Source organism: Camelus dromedarius, chromosome 14 (genome assembly GCF_036321535.1).
Source record: "Camelus dromedarius isolate mCamDro1 chromosome 14, mCamDro1.pat, whole genome shotgun sequence".
NCBI classification, from domain to species: domain Eukaryota; kingdom Metazoa; phylum Chordata; class Mammalia; order Artiodactyla; family Camelidae; genus Camelus; species Camelus dromedarius.
In genome coordinates this window covers 70,344,535-70,365,160 of record NC_087449.1, presented here as the reverse complement: position 1 = coordinate 70,365,160, position 20,626 = coordinate 70,344,535, and the positions used below count along the sequence as shown (strand labels likewise).

Here is a 20,626-nt window from a genome sequence, read left to right as displayed (position 1 = left end):
CAGCCCACTTTGTCAGTCAGAAACAGACCCACCGCCCTTCTCGGACCCTAAACTTACCTCACAACCACTCAGAGCCTTGTGCACAAGTTGATCAGGGACCTTGTAACCCAGCCTTATAAAACACTCCAACAGCTGGCCCGCAGCGTTCACACAGGTACCTCTCGCCCATGTGGCCTACTGTTTTCTGTGGCAGTGTAACCCAATAAACACTATTCTCATTCTTCATCTTTGCTAAATTCTTTAACCACCCAAGTGCCTCTAGCCCACCTTGTCTCTCACCAAAATGTAGAATGTGACAATAATCAGGGCACAAAAAGGGTGCATGGAATTGGAATTTTTTTTCTCCCCCTGGAAGGAAACGTTTATCCAAGCTCTTGTTTTACTTCCTGAGTTCTTGGTAACGGGAAAAAAACTTTCATTTTTTTTTTTTTTAAACTCCATGCTGAAAATGGGTGAAGGCAGTAAGCAACCACCTTGTAGGGGAGAGGGTATGGCTTAAGTAATACGGTGTGTGCTTAGCATGCATGAGGTCCTGGGTTCAATCCTGAGTACCTCCTCTAAGAATAAATAAGTAAACCTAATTGTCTCCTTTGACCAAAAAAAAACAAAAACAAAAACAAACCCCACGTTGGTTCATTTTAGTAACGCAGATACTTAAGAATTAAACAAGGAAGAAAACAAAGAAGTACACATTTAACATTTATTTTACTTTTGTGGAACAAGAGTCTTAGATAGTTGCTACTATGGTGGCCTATTAGACAAAAATACGAGGCGGCGTTCACAGGATTAACTGCACAGCATCAGTGTATTACCACAGAAGTGACAGTGCCTCGCTAAGTTAACAACCACCTTCTAGAAAGAATTGGGTTAATCACATAAATACTGAAATAGGTGAAACACAGAACACTACAAACACTTAGTACAATGTGATTTTTAGTTCTCCACAGGCTCACGTGGTATGAAGCAAATATAATCCAGTTATGCAGACAATTACTGACGTAATTTTCAAGTCACCCTGACTGTGGCCCTCCTCAACGCAGTGCCCCCCACCCCGGCAGGTTCAGACTCTGCTCACACACCTGTGGTCGAGAAAGGGCGCATCAGCTGAACGTGTTTCCCTCCAATGAAAACTGAAAAACAACAACTCTGCCAATTAGAACAGCTTCCAGCTCAGTCTGGATATCTAGGCATGGATCCAACAGCCAGCCAACTCAGAATCAGAGCTCTCAGGAGAACCAGGAGAAATACTTCAGGGACAGCAAACGTGAAGGTTTTATACTCTGAGCTGCAGGGTGAGGAGCCACCAACGGTCAGCACAGCCTCACAACTCTGCTCTTGGCTCCTCAGCTGGGACAGAGAAACAGGCAGATGCATCAGGGGAGCTGGGACATCAGTTATAAACCCAGAAAACAAAGTGGCCCCAACCAGGACAGACATGTATTTTGGAAAAGAGCAGAGCCCTCAGTGCAAACGCTCGAAGGCAGAGAGGAGAGGGTTTCTATCTGCAATGACATCCTTGTTTAATTTTTCAACCCAGGGAAAAGGGAAAACATGTTCATGCCTCAGGAAGCACCTCACTGGGACAGACAGAAGACGTGGTGCATGGCTGTGACCCCCACTGGACCGGCTGTAAGTGCCCACCCACAGGACAGGACCACAACAGGAAGCAAGCCCACTGGTTTCGGGAAAAGTACTTCAAGTGCAGGCTGCAAGCATGGCTTCGCTTGGCCAATCTTCTCTGTGCACGCCTTCACTGTTTGAATCACCATGGGGCTCCCCCCCACCCCCTGCAAATTAAAGACACATTTTGGATTGTGCAAGTCTTCCCAGCTTTCCAAGGCATATTATTCTAATGTTGATACACAGGAAATTAGGACTATGGGGATTTAAAAAAATAAAGCTTTCTATGCCACTCAGTAGCGGACATTCCCCTGAAAGTCGGAGATTTCAACATCTTAAGTATTGATGTAAGTGAGCAGATACCAGACAGGAAGGCTGGTTCAAGTGTTTGTCCACAGAGGCACCAACAGTCACCACGGACACAGGAGGAACTGACCTGACATAACACACACCTAGTTGGCTGGAACACGCATGTCTGTAACAGTTCACGGAAAAGGACACATAAAACTGGGACAAAGTTATTTAAAAACCATGTCGTGTCTGTACAGTCTTTACACGAGTGGCCAGGCCGGGCTGCGGGTTCTGACTCGGAGCAGGGCGTCCTGGAAATGCCCACCACGTGGACTGAGGGGTGGAGACAGTGGACGGAATGCGCCTACAGCCCTGCTCTGTCGCCCTCCCACCCAGGATGAGGAAAAGTGTCAAAAGCAGTTGTGTGAGAAACTGCCTCATTTGCTAATAATTTGGAGAAATCTTTGTTTCTGGTCTAAAAATTTAGAAAATCAAAACAGACTGAAAGCCACTTGTGAAAGCAGGTCCACAGGAGGTGCAGAGCTGGGCCCCCATTGTGCTCAGACAGGTGGCCGTGCCTCTGAGCCCACCCGGATGAGCGTGCGGCAGGCGACCGCAGACCTGTCCCCCTGCTCCCAGCACACAGGCTGCAGCTGGCGTGGCGGACACATTCTGATGGCGCAGGCAGGCAGGAGCCCCGTGGAAGTGGTGCTTTTACCCTGGTCCTCATGGTCAGTGCCCCAGCCCACCAGCCCAGGCACCTTCGAAGGATCCTCTTCAGTTTTGCTTTTTGAAGCAGGAAGAGAGGAAAGGGAACAGACTGGGAAAGTCACACGACACACACCTGCACGGCGAGGCTGAGCTCGTCCTGCAGGTGGTCACACACCCACCGGCCCTCTGGCCCAGGTCGGCGTCGTAAGAAGGTGGTTTGTAGTTTAAAAGGCTTCATTTAAATTCATCATCAGGACAGACTTCTTACAGAAGGCAGGACTTAATGAGACGTAATTATTGCTCTTTGTTTCTAAGAGATTAATCTCCAGGAGGAGCTGTTTTATATTTTCCAATTGAGAAGCCAACTGGAAAACCAGAGACCCGCTGACGGGAGCCAGGGCCTGGGCAGCAGGGAGTCGGTGAGTCTAGGGAACAACTGGTGCCTTACGCTCCTTGTCTCCCCGAACCTGCCCCTGTCCCCAAGGCAGGTCCGAGACAGCAGGCAGCAGCCCGACCCCCGAGCCAGACTGCATCAGGCCAGCCCTGGGGCTCCGGCTCTGAAGCAAGCGAAGACGCGAGGAGCCTCAGACCGACACGGGGCTCGCCTGGCGGGGCCGGGGGTTCGGAGCGTGGCCACCCGCTCACGCAACGCACCTGGGCACTCCCTGTGCCTGCGTCTCCTTCGTCAGAAACCATGCCGCCACCTGAGAGGCGGCCTAACGAGCCCTGCGAGCGCCCCGGCATGTCCCGCTCCCCTCTCATGGGGAAAACCGCGCACCCTCGGTGAGGGGACGCAGGCAAGGCTCCTGGCAGCTGAGTGGAGAAAGGTGCTCCCCAGAACCCTCCGAACACCTGCTGCACAGTCCAGACCAACAAAGGGGATGCCGGCATCTCCCCACCCCCAACTAAACACCGCAGGCCGGAAGTCTCACGGGGGTCTCTGGCCCGCACCCCAGCCACAGGTGCGGGGAGGACCCTCGGGAGGCGGGGCTTCAGTGCAGCACAGACCCCCAAAGGGGCAGGGCACCCTCCCCTTGCCTGAGCGACCTTCCCCAAGTGGTCCTGCTGTGGGCAGCTCTGCCTTGGGAGGGAGGGTGGGGAGGCAAGGGCCCAATTCCCCTGCGCAGGAGCAGGACCCCGGTTTCCACACCCCATCTGCCCCTCCACTGCCTGGCTGCTATGGCCTCTGTGGCCAGGCAGTGGGTGTCTCAGCCTTCAGTCCTGGCACAGTGGACCCCTGAGGCTGGCGGGAGAAAGTTTCACACAGCGTGGCAATGGCTCAGTGGCAGTGGTGGTCTCGGCCCTAGAAGGCTGGCATCTGGACCCCAAGGCCAGTTCTGACCAAAAACCCAAGACAAGAACAGGGAAGGCTGCACACCCCTGCCCCCCCCCCCAGGACCCATGGAGCCTGGGGTCCCCACAGCAGCCTCCTGAGAGGAGGGGCGCCGTGGCACGTGGGGCCTGGAGCTCAGGGGTGTGGCCTGGGGTCCTGGGGGAGCAGCGGCTCGGCGTCGTCCCCGGGGGCCTGGGTAGCGGCCGCCGCCAGACTCTGCATGGCCTCCCGCTGCTGCTGCTTGGCCTTGTTGTAGAGCAGGACACCGGCCGTCACCAGCACCGTGCCCACTGCTGACAGGCTGGTGACTCTGTTGCCAAACACGATGACGCTGAGCCAGATGGACAGGGCATGCTTGACGGTGCTAGCAACGCTGCGGGAGAGGAGGGCGTGTGGGTGGCGGGCACCCCATCCCCAAGCCCGGACTGTGCTCAGGGCGGACGCTGGCCAGAGGAGCAGGGAAACAGTGAAGGGCCCGCGCCCTCTTCAGGGGCTCATTTCACCTTACGTGGCTTCATGATTATTTTGACTGAAACAGTTTTCCATAAAATACAGACATTATGACCTTTTACCCCTAAAAGCTCCAGCCTGGTCTCTACAGAAAGAGGAAGTTCCCCCCACTGTCCTGGAGGAAAGCAGACCCCGTAGGGGACCGTGTTGAGTGGAAACAGGCTGTCCAGTCCCTGTGGGGACTGTGAGAAGATGAAGGGAGACCCAGAGCCCCCGGCTCTTCCTGGGATCACAATAAACTTGGGTTTTCTCATCTCCTGCCTCTTCCCAACTTCCTACAATGAGTAATTACTGCTCTTACAATGTGGATAAAACCCCAAAAAAGCTATTTTCTTTAAAAAGAATTGGTTTTCTGTTTTCTGTATTTTTTTGCACTGTCACTAACAATCACTGAAGAACAAAGTTTCAGGCACATGTGGAACTAATTCCGGGCCTCACACTGACATGGGGAGCCCGGCAGTGCCCACTGTGGGCTTCCAGTGCCCTTGGCAATCAGGCTGCTCGGGCGCCAGACACGGGATGGCGGGGGCCAGGCGGATGGCATTGGCTCCGTGGAGGGAGGGGCACCGGCTGCCTGGGGACTGAGGCCGGCTTGATGCCTCCTCCCTGCTGCCTTCAGCTTGGGATGGTTCTGAAGCTGAAGGACAAAGGCCTGCTGACCCACGGCGGGGCCTGCTGGCCACGTCTCCTCGCTCCTCCCTATTTGTCACCAAAAGCGCCCCAGTCGTGCGATCACGCTTCGTTAAATCCGTCCCGCTGCAGAAGGGGGAAGGCACTAAGGAGGCCTTCAGCTCACCTCTCCGTTTCAGAGCCAGGCTGTCCAATGGGGAGCCGATGGCCACATGCGGCTGCTCTAGTCTGGGCCGATGACAGTCATACAGGAGTAAGTCAGGCACCTCATCTCAGGTGCTCAGCAGCCACATGTGTCCTGTCCTGGACACCTGTCACGCTGGGTGACTCCACTGACAGTGTTATTCCGCACGGAAACACACTGGAACCTCCCCCAACAGCCCACCGTGTACAGAGCCCGCACTCCACTGTACTTCAAGTGGCACCGACACAGGACGCCGTGGTAATTACAACGCGTGACCACAGCAGTCAGTACGTCTGTGATTCTGCAACCACAAATACCTTCCATGCAAATGTCTAGATTTCAAGGTGCCCCCTGCGAACAACCTGGACACAGCTGAGCCCCGGAGAGCTGCCGTCCTCACCTGAAGGTCACGGGGGAGATCCTCCCCATGAGGGCGTACGCGGTGACACTCTGCAGGTGGAAGAGGAGGCCATCTGTCAGCAGCAGCAGCGCCACGTCCTGGTTGTAAGTGAAGCTCTTCCCACTCCTCCCGACCACGGGCAGGTCCTGGCACAGCGACAGAGACACTTGTGCCACCTCCTCAACCCACCGCCCCGAGCCCCACGCCACGCGCGTCCAGGGTGCCTGCAGCCCCCGGCAGCAGTTATCAGCACCCTAAACCTGCAGACACGCGGACAGTAAGCACGTGATGATGGCCAGCTGTCGTCAGGGAGACGCCAGCAAAGCTACACTGAGGTTCCACCCACACCCATGGGAGGGGCTCCTGCCCAGAAAAAACAGCGACCTAGGAAGTGAGCAGCACGGCGAGGAGGCGGAGAAGGCAGGACCTCGTGCACTGCTGGTGCGGTGAACGCCACAGCTGCGGTCGCTCCTCAAAGAATTGCACAATTGCCGTGAGATCCAGCAGCCCAACTTGAGGGTAAAGGGGGAAGAAATGAAAACAGGGCCTTGAAAAAATACTTGTACAGCAGCCCCGGAGGGAGCAACCCAGCTGTCCATCCACAGGTGGCAGATGAACAAAATGCGCTCCATTCACACAATGGAGCATTGCTCAGCCCTAAAAAGGAAGGAGATTCTGAACGGCTACCACACATGGATGAACCTTGAGGACACTGCGCTCAGTGAAATAAGCCGTCACAACAGGCCACTGTGTGGCCCCACTTCTGTGAGGTCCCCGGAGGAGTCAAAATCCTACAAACAGCAAGTAGGGGGAGGGGGCCCGAGGATGGGGGGGTGAGGAACTCAGAACACACCTCCCCCAGACATGCCACTTTGCCATAAGGACTATTTTGAGCTAAAGGCACTTAGAAAACAGCAGGAGCAGGAAGAGGCCCTTCTCCTTCCCAGGAGCAGGTCCCCTACGGAGACGCCCTCCCTGAACCAGGTGGAGGCGGGACTCAGGCGACCTTGCTACCATCCCCCGTCATCCTTCAGCCACCCTGTGTCGCAGTCACTTGCCCACTAACGCCTTGGTTCTGCCACTCACTTGGAACTCCACTTCCTCCCTTGTCATGTAAAGCTTGTATGAAATAACTCCATGTGCTTATAACCTGTTAGGTCAGTTTAATTCTGAGGCCCAGCCAGAGAGTCTAGGAGCAGAGAGGTAAGTCTGGAGGAGCTGGTGTTTCTTAGGGAGAGTTTGGGTTTGAGATGATGACAGTGTTGTGGTGATGGCTACACAACGTGAACATAATTGATGTGCATTTAAAAAAAGTTAGAGTGGACAATATTGTATACTTTCTATCACAATAAAAAGGATTTCGGACGTACGTATTCTTTCAAACAACCATTCCAGGAATGTAACCCAGAGAAACACCCTCTCCTGCTAAAGACATGACAGTGACAGTGACTACCAGGTGGCCACGCCTGTGGACGGGCAGGGATGGATCAGGATGGAGCCTCACATGGGCAGGGCCGTAGGACAGGACAACCCAGGTCTGCACAGACACGGGCCTGTGCTTTCATAAGACGGTGGACTCACACTACACTTGTGAGGGCGTGCGTGTGTCTGTGGCCCCCAGACTCGTTGGGAAGCAGCCGCTGGGAGGGGCCGGGGACAGGCTTCCCTGGTTCCACATACTTCTGCCCTGTTAACTGCTCTGCAGTGGGCACATGATATTTTTAAATAATACTAGTAACCAAATATAAGCAAGCCTAAAAATCCCCACACAAAAACTCCAGGGCACCCTGTGCCTAGCTCAGCCCCTGTGGGCGCCCTGCTGCACTCCGTGTGGTCTCCTGCTCCCAGAGGCCTCGCTGCCTCTGTACAGAGCTCAGCAGAGCCCGACCACAATGGGGACTGGCGCCCCAGGGCCTGGGCCGTCTGCTCCAGAAGCACTGAGGACGCACCCCAGACTCACCATGAAGAAGACCCAAGCAGGGACCAGCATGGCCACGGCTGCCGCACTGGTGTAGAACTGCAGCTCCGCGGCCCTGTGGGGTGTCAGGGTGGGAGGACAGCGCCTGAGCCTCTCCGTGGGGGGGCCGGCCCAACCCACCCCCAGCACGGGGTCCCCATGGGCAAGTGGGGCATGTAGGGTTTTCCTCCAGGCACCCAAGCCACAGGGGAGGGGGTCGGGGGCCCGGGACACCCTAGTGTCCATCGGGCAGAGTCCGCACTTGGTGGCGATACTTACGACAACCTGTATTTGTCCCCGCTGAGGAGCTTTTTGGAAAAAACATTTTGCAAACTAGAATAAAGAAAAGAAGAAGTTATGAGAAGTTCATATGGCACCTCACAGGGATGGGGTGCTGTGTCCTTCCTCGGCAGCCACACAGCAGCACCCGGGGCCAGGCTGGGTGTCTCTGAGCATCACCTGAGGGGCACCACACCCACCACCAGGGGCTGAGGACGCGCCTGGGGTCATCCTGCTCTGCACAGACGCCCTCTTGGAGCCAAGGGCTCCCTTGAACCCCAGTGGCCACAGGACCCGATGTGTGGGCCCAGGAAGACCCTGGGAAGAAACAGGGATAGAACTCCTAGCAAGAAGGCCGCAGCGGCCAGTGAGAAAACAGCTGGTGCCCAGCTCACCAGGGGCCAGAGGGCGGCACTTGGACTAATGACACCACAGGAGCCTGGGTGCAGGAGGCTGTTTTGTGTTCGTGCAAAAGCTCAGTCGAGTACAAGGTCTGACGGAAGCTCTTGCAACAGGACTGAAACCAGGGCAACGAGCCTGCCGGGGCACTGCAGGCCCGCCCTTCTTCTTCTAGGAATTATGCCGCAGCGGTCAGAGGCTCAGAGGGGGACTGCGTGCAGACGTTCCCTGAGGACTGAAGTGAAGAGACCACAGGGTCTGAGCGTCTGCAACGGGGACGGAGAGGCCTCCCCTCCCGGCCGGCAGGGGTGGTGGGTAGAGGCTGGCATGGGGCTAACAGGCGAGATGTCAACTATGATGTGAGCTGTGTTTCCGGGAGCTACAAACACGGAGAGGAAGGCTGGAGGAAACACAGCAAAGTGTTAGAGGCAGTTACAGAGCACCTGTAACTCCCATTTTGCTGTGGCATTCAGAGCCTCCAGGAGGGGCTGTGCTGCTCGGGGAGCAGCAGGGGTAAAGTCTCGGACAAACTCCCGGAAGCCATGTTGCTGCTGCTTCCTCAATTTTCAGGAGTTGGGGCTGGACAGGGGTGGTTCAGGAGGAGCAGGCTGTGCTGAGGCGTCAACTTGGGCGTCCCTCAACAGCTCAGCCCCGTCCCAGACCCAGCAAAGCCACCTTCGGAGTGTGGTGTCCGTCCCTCTCCTGGCAGACGGGCCACCGGGCCAGCAGAGGGGGCACAGAACCCCGGCCTGCCCCCTGTGCCCGCCACTTGTGCACACAGGCGGGGCTGCGGTCACCCTCCTCCGGCATCTCAGCATCCTAGCTCACGTACCCCTAGAGCCTGCATGTCCTCACACTGCCTCGTTCCCCGAGGAGAGTGATCTCACTGCTCTGCTGCCAAGAAGGAGGCATTCAGTCCCATTCCCCCCAACCGCGGGAGCACGCTGAGCGGGTTCGCACCAACACCCACAGGGGGCGCGGGCTCCCAGGACTCACCAGTCCATGATGTTGGTGGACAGGGCGGCCGAAAACCCCAGGACATTGAAGCTTATCTCGGTGGCCGTGCAGAGTGCCAGCCCGCCCATGACAGGAATGAGGGACAGGTTGACCAGCAGCCCTGCGGAGGGAGCAGACGGGATGTGCTGGAATGGCCCACCCAGCGGGGCCGGCGTCCCTCCCCTCAGGAAAGCTGTGCACATTCAATTTCGTTCAAGATCAAACACCCAACGGATTCTTCTCGTTGGAGGGACAACACAGCAAGACAAAGTCCACGTCTGCAAATATCTCCTGTCACCCTCCCCAAAGCCAGGTGCCCGCGAGGCTCTGTGGGGCCTGGGCGGGACCCAGCCCCGTCCTGCTCCTACACAGCACCTTGGCCAGATCCGCACTTGCAAAACAAGGAGGTGAAGGGTGGCGTCGGGGCAACGCCGCTGAGAAGGGAGGGTGGGGACCCCCCACCCTCAGTGCACCCACCCCTCCTGCCTTCATTCTGAAATCTGACCAACAGCCGTGACAGGAACGGTGGAAAGTCCATTCAATGCAGCAGAAAACCATTCACTTTGGAAATAGGGCACGAGCCTCCTCTGGCACCTCGACCTCGATTTCAGGCACAGTAGTTCCTCTATCTTGAAATCAGAGTGGACGAGGGGAGGAGCCTCCATGTTTAGCAGAAAGGAGCAGGAGCACAGCCCTCAGACGATCGGGGAGCTCACGAGGCCGCGCTGGCCGCCCCCTCCCCCCACCAGGACAGGGCTGTCCACACAACAGACACAGGCCCACGCGGTCCCGAGGCCGAGCCCTCAACCAAGGCAGGCGCCCTTCCGAGATCTCCTGGGGGGTCTCTGCCGGATGGCGGCCCGGCCACGGGAGCCAGAGTACAGCTCCACCCTGCAGGAAGGGCCTGCTGTCCCCGCCAGGAGCCTGTCTTGGGGTGGCACTGGCAGATTCAGGGTCTTGGGTGAAGCCCAGGCCTGGCAAGGCCACTCTGCCCAGACTCCGGCCGCTGCTCCATGAGAGAAACACCGCTGTGCGGCGGGGGAGCGTGGGGCCTCCTCTGGGAGCCCAGCTTTGAAACCTTGGCCTCTCGGGTCCTGGTACCTCAGTCACTCCCCAATGCCTCCCCGACAGGTTTCTCTTTGCTAAATTCTATCAAGGTTTTTCTAATTGTTCTCAGCAAGAGAGCTGGTTTCCTGCAAGCTGGAACCCAAGCCATGAGGTTTTTAAGTCACTGGAAATAAGTCCTTCTCGTGTGGTTAAGCTTGACCTGCAGTCAGGCTTGCCAGTTTGTGGCGTGCACGATTTTCAGGACTTGGTTTTATGCTTCAATTTGTCTTTGTTTTACCACCACCTAAACTTTTGTGCGGCTCCAAAGTCATGTCTGCGAGAAGCCCAGCTGTGCCCCGTTCCCTCTGTTTTCTGCTCCCTGAGGTGGGGGCTGCCCTGTTCTAACATCTGGTCATTTCTTAGTTGAAGCAAACAGGCCAAGCCAGCAGGCTGCGTGCCCAATCCTGCACTGCACCCGTTTACAGCACAATGCAGGGTGGGCCGCTTTGTATGAGGCTGGCAGGAAGGACAGGGACGTGGGCTTCGCTGGAAAGGCCCGCTGCCCCAGGCTGGAGATTTCTCATTCACCCTGTGTGCTGAGCCTGGGCGGGGCGGGGGCCACAGGAGCACAGCTGAGAGCAGGAAGGGGCTGAGGGGGGCTGGGGAGTTGGGGCTGGGCGCCCTCGTCGTCGGACGCCACCTCGCTTGGCTGCCCTCCTGGGAAGGATGGTCGCCCCTGCTGGTCACTTCCCCACCCGGCCCCTACCGCCTCCCCTGACCTCCAGACTGAGGACGACCAGGAGAAGGGGATGGCGGGGCAGCGGGAAGCTGGGCTCCAGGGCATCGCCGTGGAGCCGGGCAGGGAGGGCTGCTCACCGGTGTATTCCCCCAAGATCATCCGCGACATGATCACGGTGAAGATGGGAGCTGAGCTCTTCACCGTCTCCGCAAATGACACCGCCACGTTCTTCAAGCTGACCAGGCCCAAGACCACTGTGGCAAACCTGAAGGTATCACAGGATGGTCCGCGTGTTTGCAGCTACGGGACAGACTCTCCAGGAGTCAGCCTGGTGGGTGGGCACGTCCGACCCCTGCCCTCCTCCCGCCAGCTCAGGGGACACACGCCCGGGGTCACCTATCACGTCCGCTGGCTGGCTGCCCACTCAGTGATGGGAAAGACATTTCTTATGTAAAAAACTTAGACATGCAACCAAAGACGTCAGCTTCGTACCTCATCAGACCCACAAAGAGCATGATCATGATGAAGTTGGGTGGGTAAGAGAGCCGGGTTTTGTGCTGATACAAGCAGCAGGGAACGAATATCTTAACGCAGCCGATTAGTGTGGTCGAGAGCATCTGCACGGCCCCTGGGGAGAGACGAGGTGCCGGTGAGCAGAGCCTCGCCCCCACCCGGCCCCCCCGCAAGGACACGGGGCCTCCCTGGGCCTCCCCGGTTACCGAGCATGCTGGGCTCCCCTTCCAGCAGCGACAGGATGTACTTGTTGAGGAACAGGGTGCAGAAGCTGAAGAAAAACCAGAGCGTGAGGTAGAGCAGGGCCCGGGCGCCCCACACGCCCAGGTCCGACTCGATGACAGTGGTCTCCGTGACGGTGACCGTGAGCACCTGCTCGTCGGGGCCGCCAGTGCTCTGGCCGAATGCAATCTTCTCGTTCCGGTGGCCGAACACGGAGCCCCAGGCCAGAAGTGGCCGCCCCACTGGCTTCTCCCCAGGGCCCAGGGCCGGCTCCCCCGGTGCAGTGGGTTTCACTGGCACCGACATGAGGCTGCAGCCAACAGCGTTGTCTCAGGGACGGCGGGCGGCTCTGGGTGGGCACGGGCTGAAGCGGGAAGAAAGGATGGGCGTTGTGTCTAGCAGCATCTTAATGTCCTCAAAGCTTTAATCACCCACTTAACGAAACTATGAATCACAAATACGGAATTTTGGCCTCATTCTCAGGCCCGTGGGTCAGTCCGCTGCCCTAAAGGAGCAGGTAGGCTGGATTCTCTGACTTCTCTGCCACCAAGTTCTTAAGACCCAAGCCCCCTCTGTCTCTTTTTCTCCCACACACCTGAGCCTCTTGCAGATCCCACCAACTGTTTCTAAAGTATCCGAGGGCCCTCTCCTCCCACGGCTGCTCAGCTCAGCCAAGGCCTGGGGTCTGTGCCCCCGATCCCCAAAGCTGTCACAGGTGCTGTGTACCGTCCCGTCCACCTGGGACCAGCCAGAGTCCCTCCCCACATGGGTTCGTCCTGACACTTCACATGCTCAGCTCTCCTACCCCTCATCCGACCTCTTAAGCTCTCATTCAGCATTTCGGGTTGTCCTCCACAGGAGGACTGACCTGCCCCATCAGAGACTCGGGGTTTCTGTCCTTCGTCAGGTCTTGAATTCCGATCACTGTGTCTTTCCTGCTCTATCTGGTACCACTGCAAACTGGCCTGTTTCTCTCCAATCCCTTCCTTCCATCTTCTGTCTCAGTCTCTGACAGTTCACCCCCCAGGACCTGACACTGCAGTCCTGCAGTCGTGGTCCTCCTGGAGGGCTAGCTGACTCTGCTCCCACACAGACCCTGAGCCGAGGGTCCTTCCTGGAGTGGAGGCATGGGGCTGCTTCTGCCAGGTTCCCCGGGGGTGTCATCGGCTCAGCAACAACTTTCCAGACAAACCCACGCCTGCCTGGTGATCAGGCCTGCGGCTACGACTTCTCAAGTGAGACCCGCCCCACCCAAGATCACAAGCTCCGTCAGACCCAGTCTCTCCCTTGTGCAGCTGGGCCAGCACAGCAAGTTCTCTTTGAGCAGCAAGTCTGACAACACCCAGAGATGCTGGACAGACTTAGACCTGGAGGAACTCAGACACTGCCGGTGGGGCGCAGACCGGGACAGCACTTCGGGAAATCATCTGGTTCCATCTTGGCACAGAAACCTCTGCACACCCCACAGACCAGCAGCTCCGACCTCGAACTCCCCCCAGAAGTCCTGCATGAGACGTGCACACAGACATCGAGACAGGCCTGCTCGTCGTGACAGCTGGGAAACACCCTCAGCGACCACAAGAGAAGGAACAGAAATCCTGGGCTTTTCACAGCATGCGAAGTGGGCCAGCAGCGAGAACGAGGTGCAGGGCAGCACACAGCTGAGTGACGGCCGGGTCCTCTCCACACGATGACAGGCAACCCCACGACACAACACTTACCACTGGGCAAGAGCTGGGGTTGAAATCCTGAGCTGAAGGCCGCCCCCGGGAGTGGTGAAGACCCTCAGAGGTGGTGTGGGGCGTCACATGTGAAGGCCGGGAGGGGCTGGGGGTCAGGCAGTCCCAGCCGGGCAGGTCCTCTGCACCCAGTCCCGCCGGGGTCACAGCTGCCCCCTGACTCCAGCTCCTGTGTTTCCACCGCCTGGTCCCCTTCGCCCCCGTAATTCAGGTTGCTCTCTGGAGAGGCAGTTCCTGTTCTGTAAAAGACCAAAGGTCAGCGGGCCTGGTCTGACAACAAAAAACCGACCTGAAGAGCTAGCAGCCAACCTCCCCCAAGTCTGCCTGGAAACGGGGTGGGATGAACCTGGGCGAGCCCTGTGACCCCCAGGTCACTGGCGACAAAGGCTTGAGTGGCCTCCCTCACCGATTACAGCACACACAGCAAGAACTGCTAAGCAGCCTTTCCCGCCCAGCAGGGAGCAGGTGGCTCAGGAGGCCAGGGTTGGCCCCCACCTTTTCTCCTGACCAGAGCTGTCCTCAGAAGAGGGTGCACGTGTAGGACTGAAGGGAAACCAGGTCAGAGACACGTTACAAGAGACACATCTCTGACGTCTTTACCATGTGCAGGTGCCGCACCATGTGCCACGGCCTGACCTGGCCCAGCCGCCACCAGCCCCGCAGCAAGGGCTTGGGACCAGCTGGGAGCAGGCCTGGTTCTGAAATGAGGGCTGCCGGGACCAACGTGGCATATTTGCCACTGAAGTAAAGTTTGGGGGCAAGTCAGTGAAAATAAAGATGCCAACTTCTCCCCATCCAGCCGCGCAGACTCCTGAATTCCAGGGCCCATCAGCCTGAGGCTGAGAGTCCCTGCTCTAAAACATGCAACCCACGATGTTCTCAAATGCCCGGTGAGGTGCAGACAGTCAGTACTTTCAGGTAAAATGCACTGGATGTCTACAGGTTCCACACGTTGCAATTCAGAAGTGGCCCCTCTGGGATTTATCCTAAAGAAACGATTTGACAAAGGCCCACACTTGTACATACAAGGATGTTCAAAAGCTCGGTTTTTAAGACTGAGAAACTGACACTAGCCAAGTGTCCAAAAGGCATTTGTGATAAACTCTGTCACATAATGGGACAGTGGGTCACAATTAAGAGAATACACAGTGGCCCTACAAGTCTTGATAGAAAATACATTTGCCGTAGACTAAGTGAGAGCAGGATGACAAGGCCTCCGCACGACGTGTTCTGGTTTAAAAAGTACAAGCAGTTCGGAACACAGGCCAAGTTACGGACGTGTTCAGCTCGGGGACGCAGAGACTCGGGCCATTCTAATTTGGCTTCTCTCCATTTTTTAATTTGTCTGTATTGAAAATGGATTTCTTTAATGTAAAAACTGTCCTATTTTCTCTCCTAATGTCCCTTTTCATGGTGTCTAATACTGTTTCATTCTGCTTTAAAACGTTACTTGCAAGTTTAAAGATTTGTGATAAAGTACGTCGCACTAAAAACACACACATGAAACCACTTTAAGCCAATGAACAAAGAATCAGCCTCTAAATAGAGGCTACTTCTTTCTTTGACAGCAGCGGGGGGTGAGCAAGGTTTTCAAAGGCTTTAGAGCCTGAGCCCACAAGAGGAAACTGCCCCGACGGTCACAGGCCCCATAAAACCTGTCAAAGAAAAGTCACCCGAGGACTAGCATGAAGTGGTAGCTCTGGGCCTGCCTGGGAGTTTCCCAACCCAATTTACAAAATAGCAATCCGCTAGAACCAGCGGCTGGCAGGATGTCAGCCATTACATAAAATTTCCAGTTTTATAAAATTCTGGGCAGAAAAACACCAACTGCAATGAACCTGCAGGCGACCGGAGCACACGGAGCATCTTTACCTGGTTCCTTCCGGGACAGCTGCACCTGCCGAAACGGAGCCGTGCCCACCTCGGGGGCAGAACCCCCGAGGCCGTGTCCCTCGCCCCGCGACCCCGCGAGGCCTCTGATCCTGCACCGCAGCCCAGGCGCCGCGGCCCCGCCCATCCCGGGGACCCCAGCCTCCGCCCCCGCCCCACCTGTGTCCCGCCCGCCCCGCCGCAGGAGCCGGGCGGACCCAGGGCGGGAGCGCAGCGCCAACCCGAGGCCTGGGGTCCGAGCGGAAGAGCGCCCCGCGGCCGCGCCGTCGGGCCTGCGAGGCGGGGCCCGGGGACGCCATGTGGTGGACACATCACAGGAAAGGGCCGGGGCGTGACAGGCAGCAAGGGACCGTCCTACCCGGAGGCCGCGGGGCCTCCGGAAGAACGGCCTAGGACGACAGGGCCGCGCGCGAGCCGAGGCCCTGCGGTGGCCGGCCGGCAGAGGGGTCCGCGAGCCGGGGATGGGTGGGAGGAGGCTGGGGGCCGACGGGCTTCGGCCCGGACGCGAAAAGCGACCCCCGGAGACAGCCCGCCCCGCTGGCTCTATTCAGCGCTCCCGGCGCGAACCGGCCACCCACCGAGGAGCCCCGGGCCAGACGCCGCGCGGCCGGGCAGCCTGAGGGACGTGGACCCGGCCCCGGCCCCGGCCCGGCCCTGGAGGCCGGTCACCCGGGGCCCGCCTCCACACGGCAACCCGCCCACGTCCCGGCGAGAGCGGCTCCGGGAACCAGCGGGGTGCGGGCAGGCCCGGGGTGGGCGGGCCGGGAGCAGAGGCAGGGCTAAAGGGCGGAAGTGCCGCCACGCCCGGAAGTCATGGGCCGGAAGTGACGCGACAAACGGCGGCGACTCCTCGCTGTCCCGCGGGGGACGTCTCTCACTCTGGGCTTCTTGGTCGCCGCTCGTTCACCCTCCGAGCCGTACCACCGCGGCCCAGGTGGAGGGGGGTGCTGCTGGGCGATTTCCCCCGCGGTCGTTCCCTGAGGGCCATACCACCGTGGCCAGTCGGGGGTGGCGCCGCTGGGTGACTCCCCCCACGGTCGTCCCCTTGGCACCCTCCGGGCGGGGCGGTCAGTCCGCAGAGGCGCCGACCCGTAAGCCCTGTCCTCCGAGTTTTGGTTTCTAGGGGCAGAAGTTCCAGCCCCACCACCCCTACTTCAGGCGAGGTCAAAGGGAGTGTACTGGTGAGGTAACTAGCATCAGAGGAGCTCCAGGCGCCGCAGGATGCCGAGGTCACGCCCCCGACGGAGGCGCCGATTGGTCGAGCCGTGGAAAGCCCCGCCCGTGGGCGTGGCTTAGGCCCACATGGGCGCCGGGCTGCCGGCGCGTGGTCGCACCTGTGTCCACCGAGCATCTGCCCAGCTGGGCTCTACGCTCCGCTTACTCTTTAACGTAATTTTCAGGAGCGAGGATATGGCAAATGGAGTCTTCTTGAAGGTTACTTTTTTGGTCATTCTTTAACAATTTTTTTCACATTGTTTTAAAATTAATGAAGTTTCTCCTTCAGATCTTGGCCTGAGTCGTTAATGATATACCCACCTCTGGGCGACCGGGGCGGGGCTGCGAGCTGCAGGCAGAAGGCTTTCCTTGGGATCCTCCAGAGGGCGTGGCGGGAGGAAGAGCAGGGAAGACTCCAGGAGCGGGTCAGGGGCCTGGGTCTGAAATGAAAGCAGCAAAAGTGAAATTCATGTTTACTTATGTACTTACCTCAGGACGTAATATGATGGCGTCTTCATCATCCGTAAATTGAGTGTTCAGGATGCCTTCATAAACCTGAGCAGACTTTACAGGGTAGATTTTTCTACTTTGCACAAAACCCTGAGATGCTTGATGACTGCCCAGCGGTCCTGGTTGTCGGTGGTCAGTGAGGTACTTATAGTCAAACAATTTCAACAGCAAATTCATAAAAACGATCAAAAATTTTATAGCGGAGTCTTTCTTACATTTAATCTGGGAGGGTGCGTAACAATTTTGAAATGATGTCAGGAGATCCTGGGTACCTTCCCCTCCTGGACACGGAGGACAGGGTCCTCTGCACCCTGGGCTTCCAGCCCCTGCCTGAGGAACCCTTTGCTCCATGGTGATCTTTCTAGAGTTTGTATCCTTCCCCTTTGTCTGTGTCCTGTTAGCAAATGTTCACTTAAAACAAAATAGCCAGTTACTTTACCAGCAAAATGGGTTTATTTGACAGTAGCAAAGAATTGCAGTTCAGAACATGCAACTATGGCAACTACATGAAAGTCTAAGAAAGCAGAGGAGGGGAAACTCTTTTGTAGAGGAGAAGTTGTTAAAAAACAAAAGGCCATTGCAGGAAATGGGGAGTTCTAAGCACAGTGGCTTTTCATTGACTGAATTGTGATGATCCCGTGTTGGCTGAGCTGTTGCCAGGCAGGGAGAAAATCTTCCTTCCTCCTGCTGGTGGTCCTAAAGCAGTGTGCCTCTTGCCACAGATGCAAGGCACTCTCCTCCTGTTGGGATCTCTACTGAGGTCAAGGGGTACATGTGTGAGAGCTTCCACTTCTGCCTTCCTGACTCCATTTTAGATGAGGTTTCCTTTTATTAATTTCCACACAGTTCTTGTCCCTAATATTCACAGGAGACTTTGCTTTGCTGCCTATGAAGGTAGCATGTTCAGGAGGGGAAGGTGCCCAGGCTGTCCTGACATCATTTCAAAATTGTTATGCACTCTCCCAGAATTCCACCATCAGGCCACACCTGACCTTTGGTCTCAGGGATACCACAAGTGGATCTGTGTGATTTTACCTACATTTGCTGGAATTCTGACTTCTTCCTGTGACTGGATTCCAAGAAGCAGAATGTTGGGGTCAGCTTCAAATGTGGTCATTTGCTAATGTGCACACCCGAGATTCAGGTTTAGACACAAATCCAGTAGGAAGTAGTTCTTGTGAAGGCACCCCTCCCAACTGGCTCCCTAAAACCTCCAGCACGGCCTCCACCCAGCCCAGCCCAGCTCCCTCCACGACATGCTGGCCTCTGCTGACCTCCAGGCCTGATCAGTGCTGGGCCCCCTTCCCAACAACTCTCTCCTTCAGTGTTTGGATGATGTTTAAATGGCAATTTTCCTCAGGGCAGAAAGGAAAGCGTCAATGCAGGTTCTGCTTTGCTGCCTTCAGGGGTCCCTCCCAGACCCCTAGGCCCTGTGTGTCCCCCTCCCCCTGGCCGCCTCTCCCTGCCCTCCTCTCACAGGTTCAGTCTAAGACTGGGCCTTGGTCTGACAGTGATGGTTCCAGTGGGGTGGGATGGTGAGGCCTGCAGGCCCAGAGGATCCCAAGTTCCCAGGGGAAGGCGAGGACAGCAGAGGGGTGTGGACGTGGGCCTGGGAGCCCACAAAGCCCAGTGGACAAGATCTGGGTCATGATCTCGCGGGTGGGAAGAAGGGTGGAGGGGACCTGCCTTGTACCTCCGGACCTACTGCCAGTATCATCAGAAAGCACTGACCAGCACTGTGTCGCTCCCTGGGTGCTTGGTCCCTGACTCCTGACCACAGTCCCTCGACGCACCAGGGAGAAGCCCTGCCAAACCCACGTTCAACTTCCTGCACGCTAAGGCCCGGGGGTCTTTATCTTTTAAGCAATCACCATCTCTCAAAGCTCGCGTCTTGCTGTGCTCTTTAGCACCGCCGCCTGCCGCCTGCCCTCCCAATTAGCACGAGCAGACTTCTGCAAGGAAGACAGAGGTGTGGTCAGTGAGGGGCCGGTGGACTGTCAGGGCAGGAGGAGGGGGAGGCTCCAGGCCTGGGGTCTACGTAGGCCACTGGGTGCCCAAGTCACTGGGAGCTGCGCCTGCTCCAGGCTTCTGTGTGCGTGTCATCGCAGACCTGAGTGTGTGGGCCTTCAGACCCAGTCAGGGGGCAGTGCCCGGAGGAGGGGAGCCACACCATTAGGTGGGGCCGGGTGGGGTTTGCTGGACAGTTCCAGCTGGCCTCAGCTTCCTTCCACCAGGTACCTTGGCCAACCCTGGGCCCCTGGCCACACAGAGAGCCAAGGCCTCCTGTTTCCAGAACAACACAGGGTCTTCCTTAGTGTCCTTCCCAGGCTCTAGGTCCAGCCAGGACACTCAAGTGGCAGCTGGGCCCCCGGCCCTGTGGGTGATACCTCTTCCATTGAGAACGTCCCAGGTCTCCCGGCCATCACCTCTGCCAGCTGTCCCCAAGGTGCCAGTGCCTGCCCAGTGTGGGGGCCACACCTGCAGTTCCCTCATCCAGTCCCATTTAGAGGTGGGGGCAGCGACAGCCGCTGGAGCTTCTGTGATGTGTCCTGACCAGCAGGTGGGGAAACAGGCCATGGGAGTGTGCAGCCAAAGTCGCTCAGGCCGTGTTGCCTTGGCCTGAGCTCAGCCTTTGGACCCCATCCCCAGACCAGGAGCAGGCCCCCTCCCTGGCATAACCCCTGTCCTGGGCTGACTCTGCCCACCCCAACCTTGGCAGGACCCTGGTAGGGGCACCTGCAGTCTCTGTCGGTGGGGCTCAGCCTCTGAACTCCACGGGGTGGGGACAATGCCAGGGAGGGCACCTGAAAGCTCCTCCCAGGGGCTGGGGCCAAAGGTCACGGAAGCAAAAGTGCAGGGTTAGGGAGCAGCCCCTTTGCCACTTCAGGCCAGTGTCTGAGGAGAGTCCTGGGGATGGGGACAGAGGGGCCGCGCTGGTCTCACTGTGCTCACAGGAGGCCAGGGCTGAGGTCTGGCCATGCCTGTCCCCCGTGCTCCTGCACCCCGATTGACACCTGGATGGACCAGCAGGGCAGGAGGGCCTGTGGGAGGGGCACTGGCCCACAGGGCTACTTGTCCCCAGGGTGCAGGGTCCCGCCCTCCCCCCTCCCTGCCCCCACCTCACCTCTTCCCACGGAATCCTCAGTGTTTCCAGGCTTAGCTGGAGCTCTGGCCTGAATCTCTCTGGGTGAAAGGGGACTTGTTCCCACCTCCTCCCATGTCGTCGTCACCCTCACCTATCTTCTCTTGGCTCCTCCAACAGACCCTCCCCTATCCCTCCCCATCCCCCCCACCCCATCCCTGCTCCAGCTTCGCACCTGCTCTCCCCAACCTGGCAGTCTTCCCGGTCCCTGGGGCCCAGAGACTCCCAGGGGTGGGACCCTCGGGGCAAGACACAGAAGTGGGCCTGAGAGAGAAGGGAGGCCAGCCGGGCGGGGCACC

The 20,626-nt window shown here is 57.7% G+C and overlaps 1 protein-coding gene across 6 annotated transcripts; it reads right to left on the bottom strand.

Annotated features, from left to right (window-relative positions):
- Positions 1-686: 686 nt before the first annotated feature.
- SLC35E2B (solute carrier family 35 member E2B) lies at positions 687-16,236 on the bottom strand. 6 transcript variants are annotated; one of them, XM_031463818.2, is made up of 10 exons: positions 16,039-16,230; positions 13,553-13,809; positions 11,816-12,195; positions 11,589-11,724; positions 11,234-11,361; positions 9,311-9,431; positions 7,916-7,969; positions 7,640-7,712; positions 5,680-5,729; positions 687-4,328 (listed from the first exon to the last, which is right to left on the bottom strand). In XM_031463818.2, the coding sequence occupies exons 3-10, from the start codon at positions 12,135-12,137 to the stop codon at positions 4,091-4,093; spliced, it is 1,122 nt and encodes a 373-aa protein (XP_031319678.1). In that variant the 5' UTR covers positions 12,138-12,195; positions 13,553-13,809; positions 16,039-16,230; the 3' UTR covers positions 687-4,090. The 6 variants fall into 6 exon arrangements, with proteins under 6 accessions (XP_031319678.1, XP_031319677.1, XP_031319676.1 ...); XM_031463817.2 differs by having other exon boundaries at positions 5,680-5,825; positions 16,039-16,229; XM_031463816.2 differs by lacking the exon at positions 687-4,328 and adding an exon at positions 4,810-5,323 and having other exon boundaries at positions 16,039-16,236.
- Between the last annotated feature and the right edge of the window lie 4,390 nt (positions 16,237-20,626).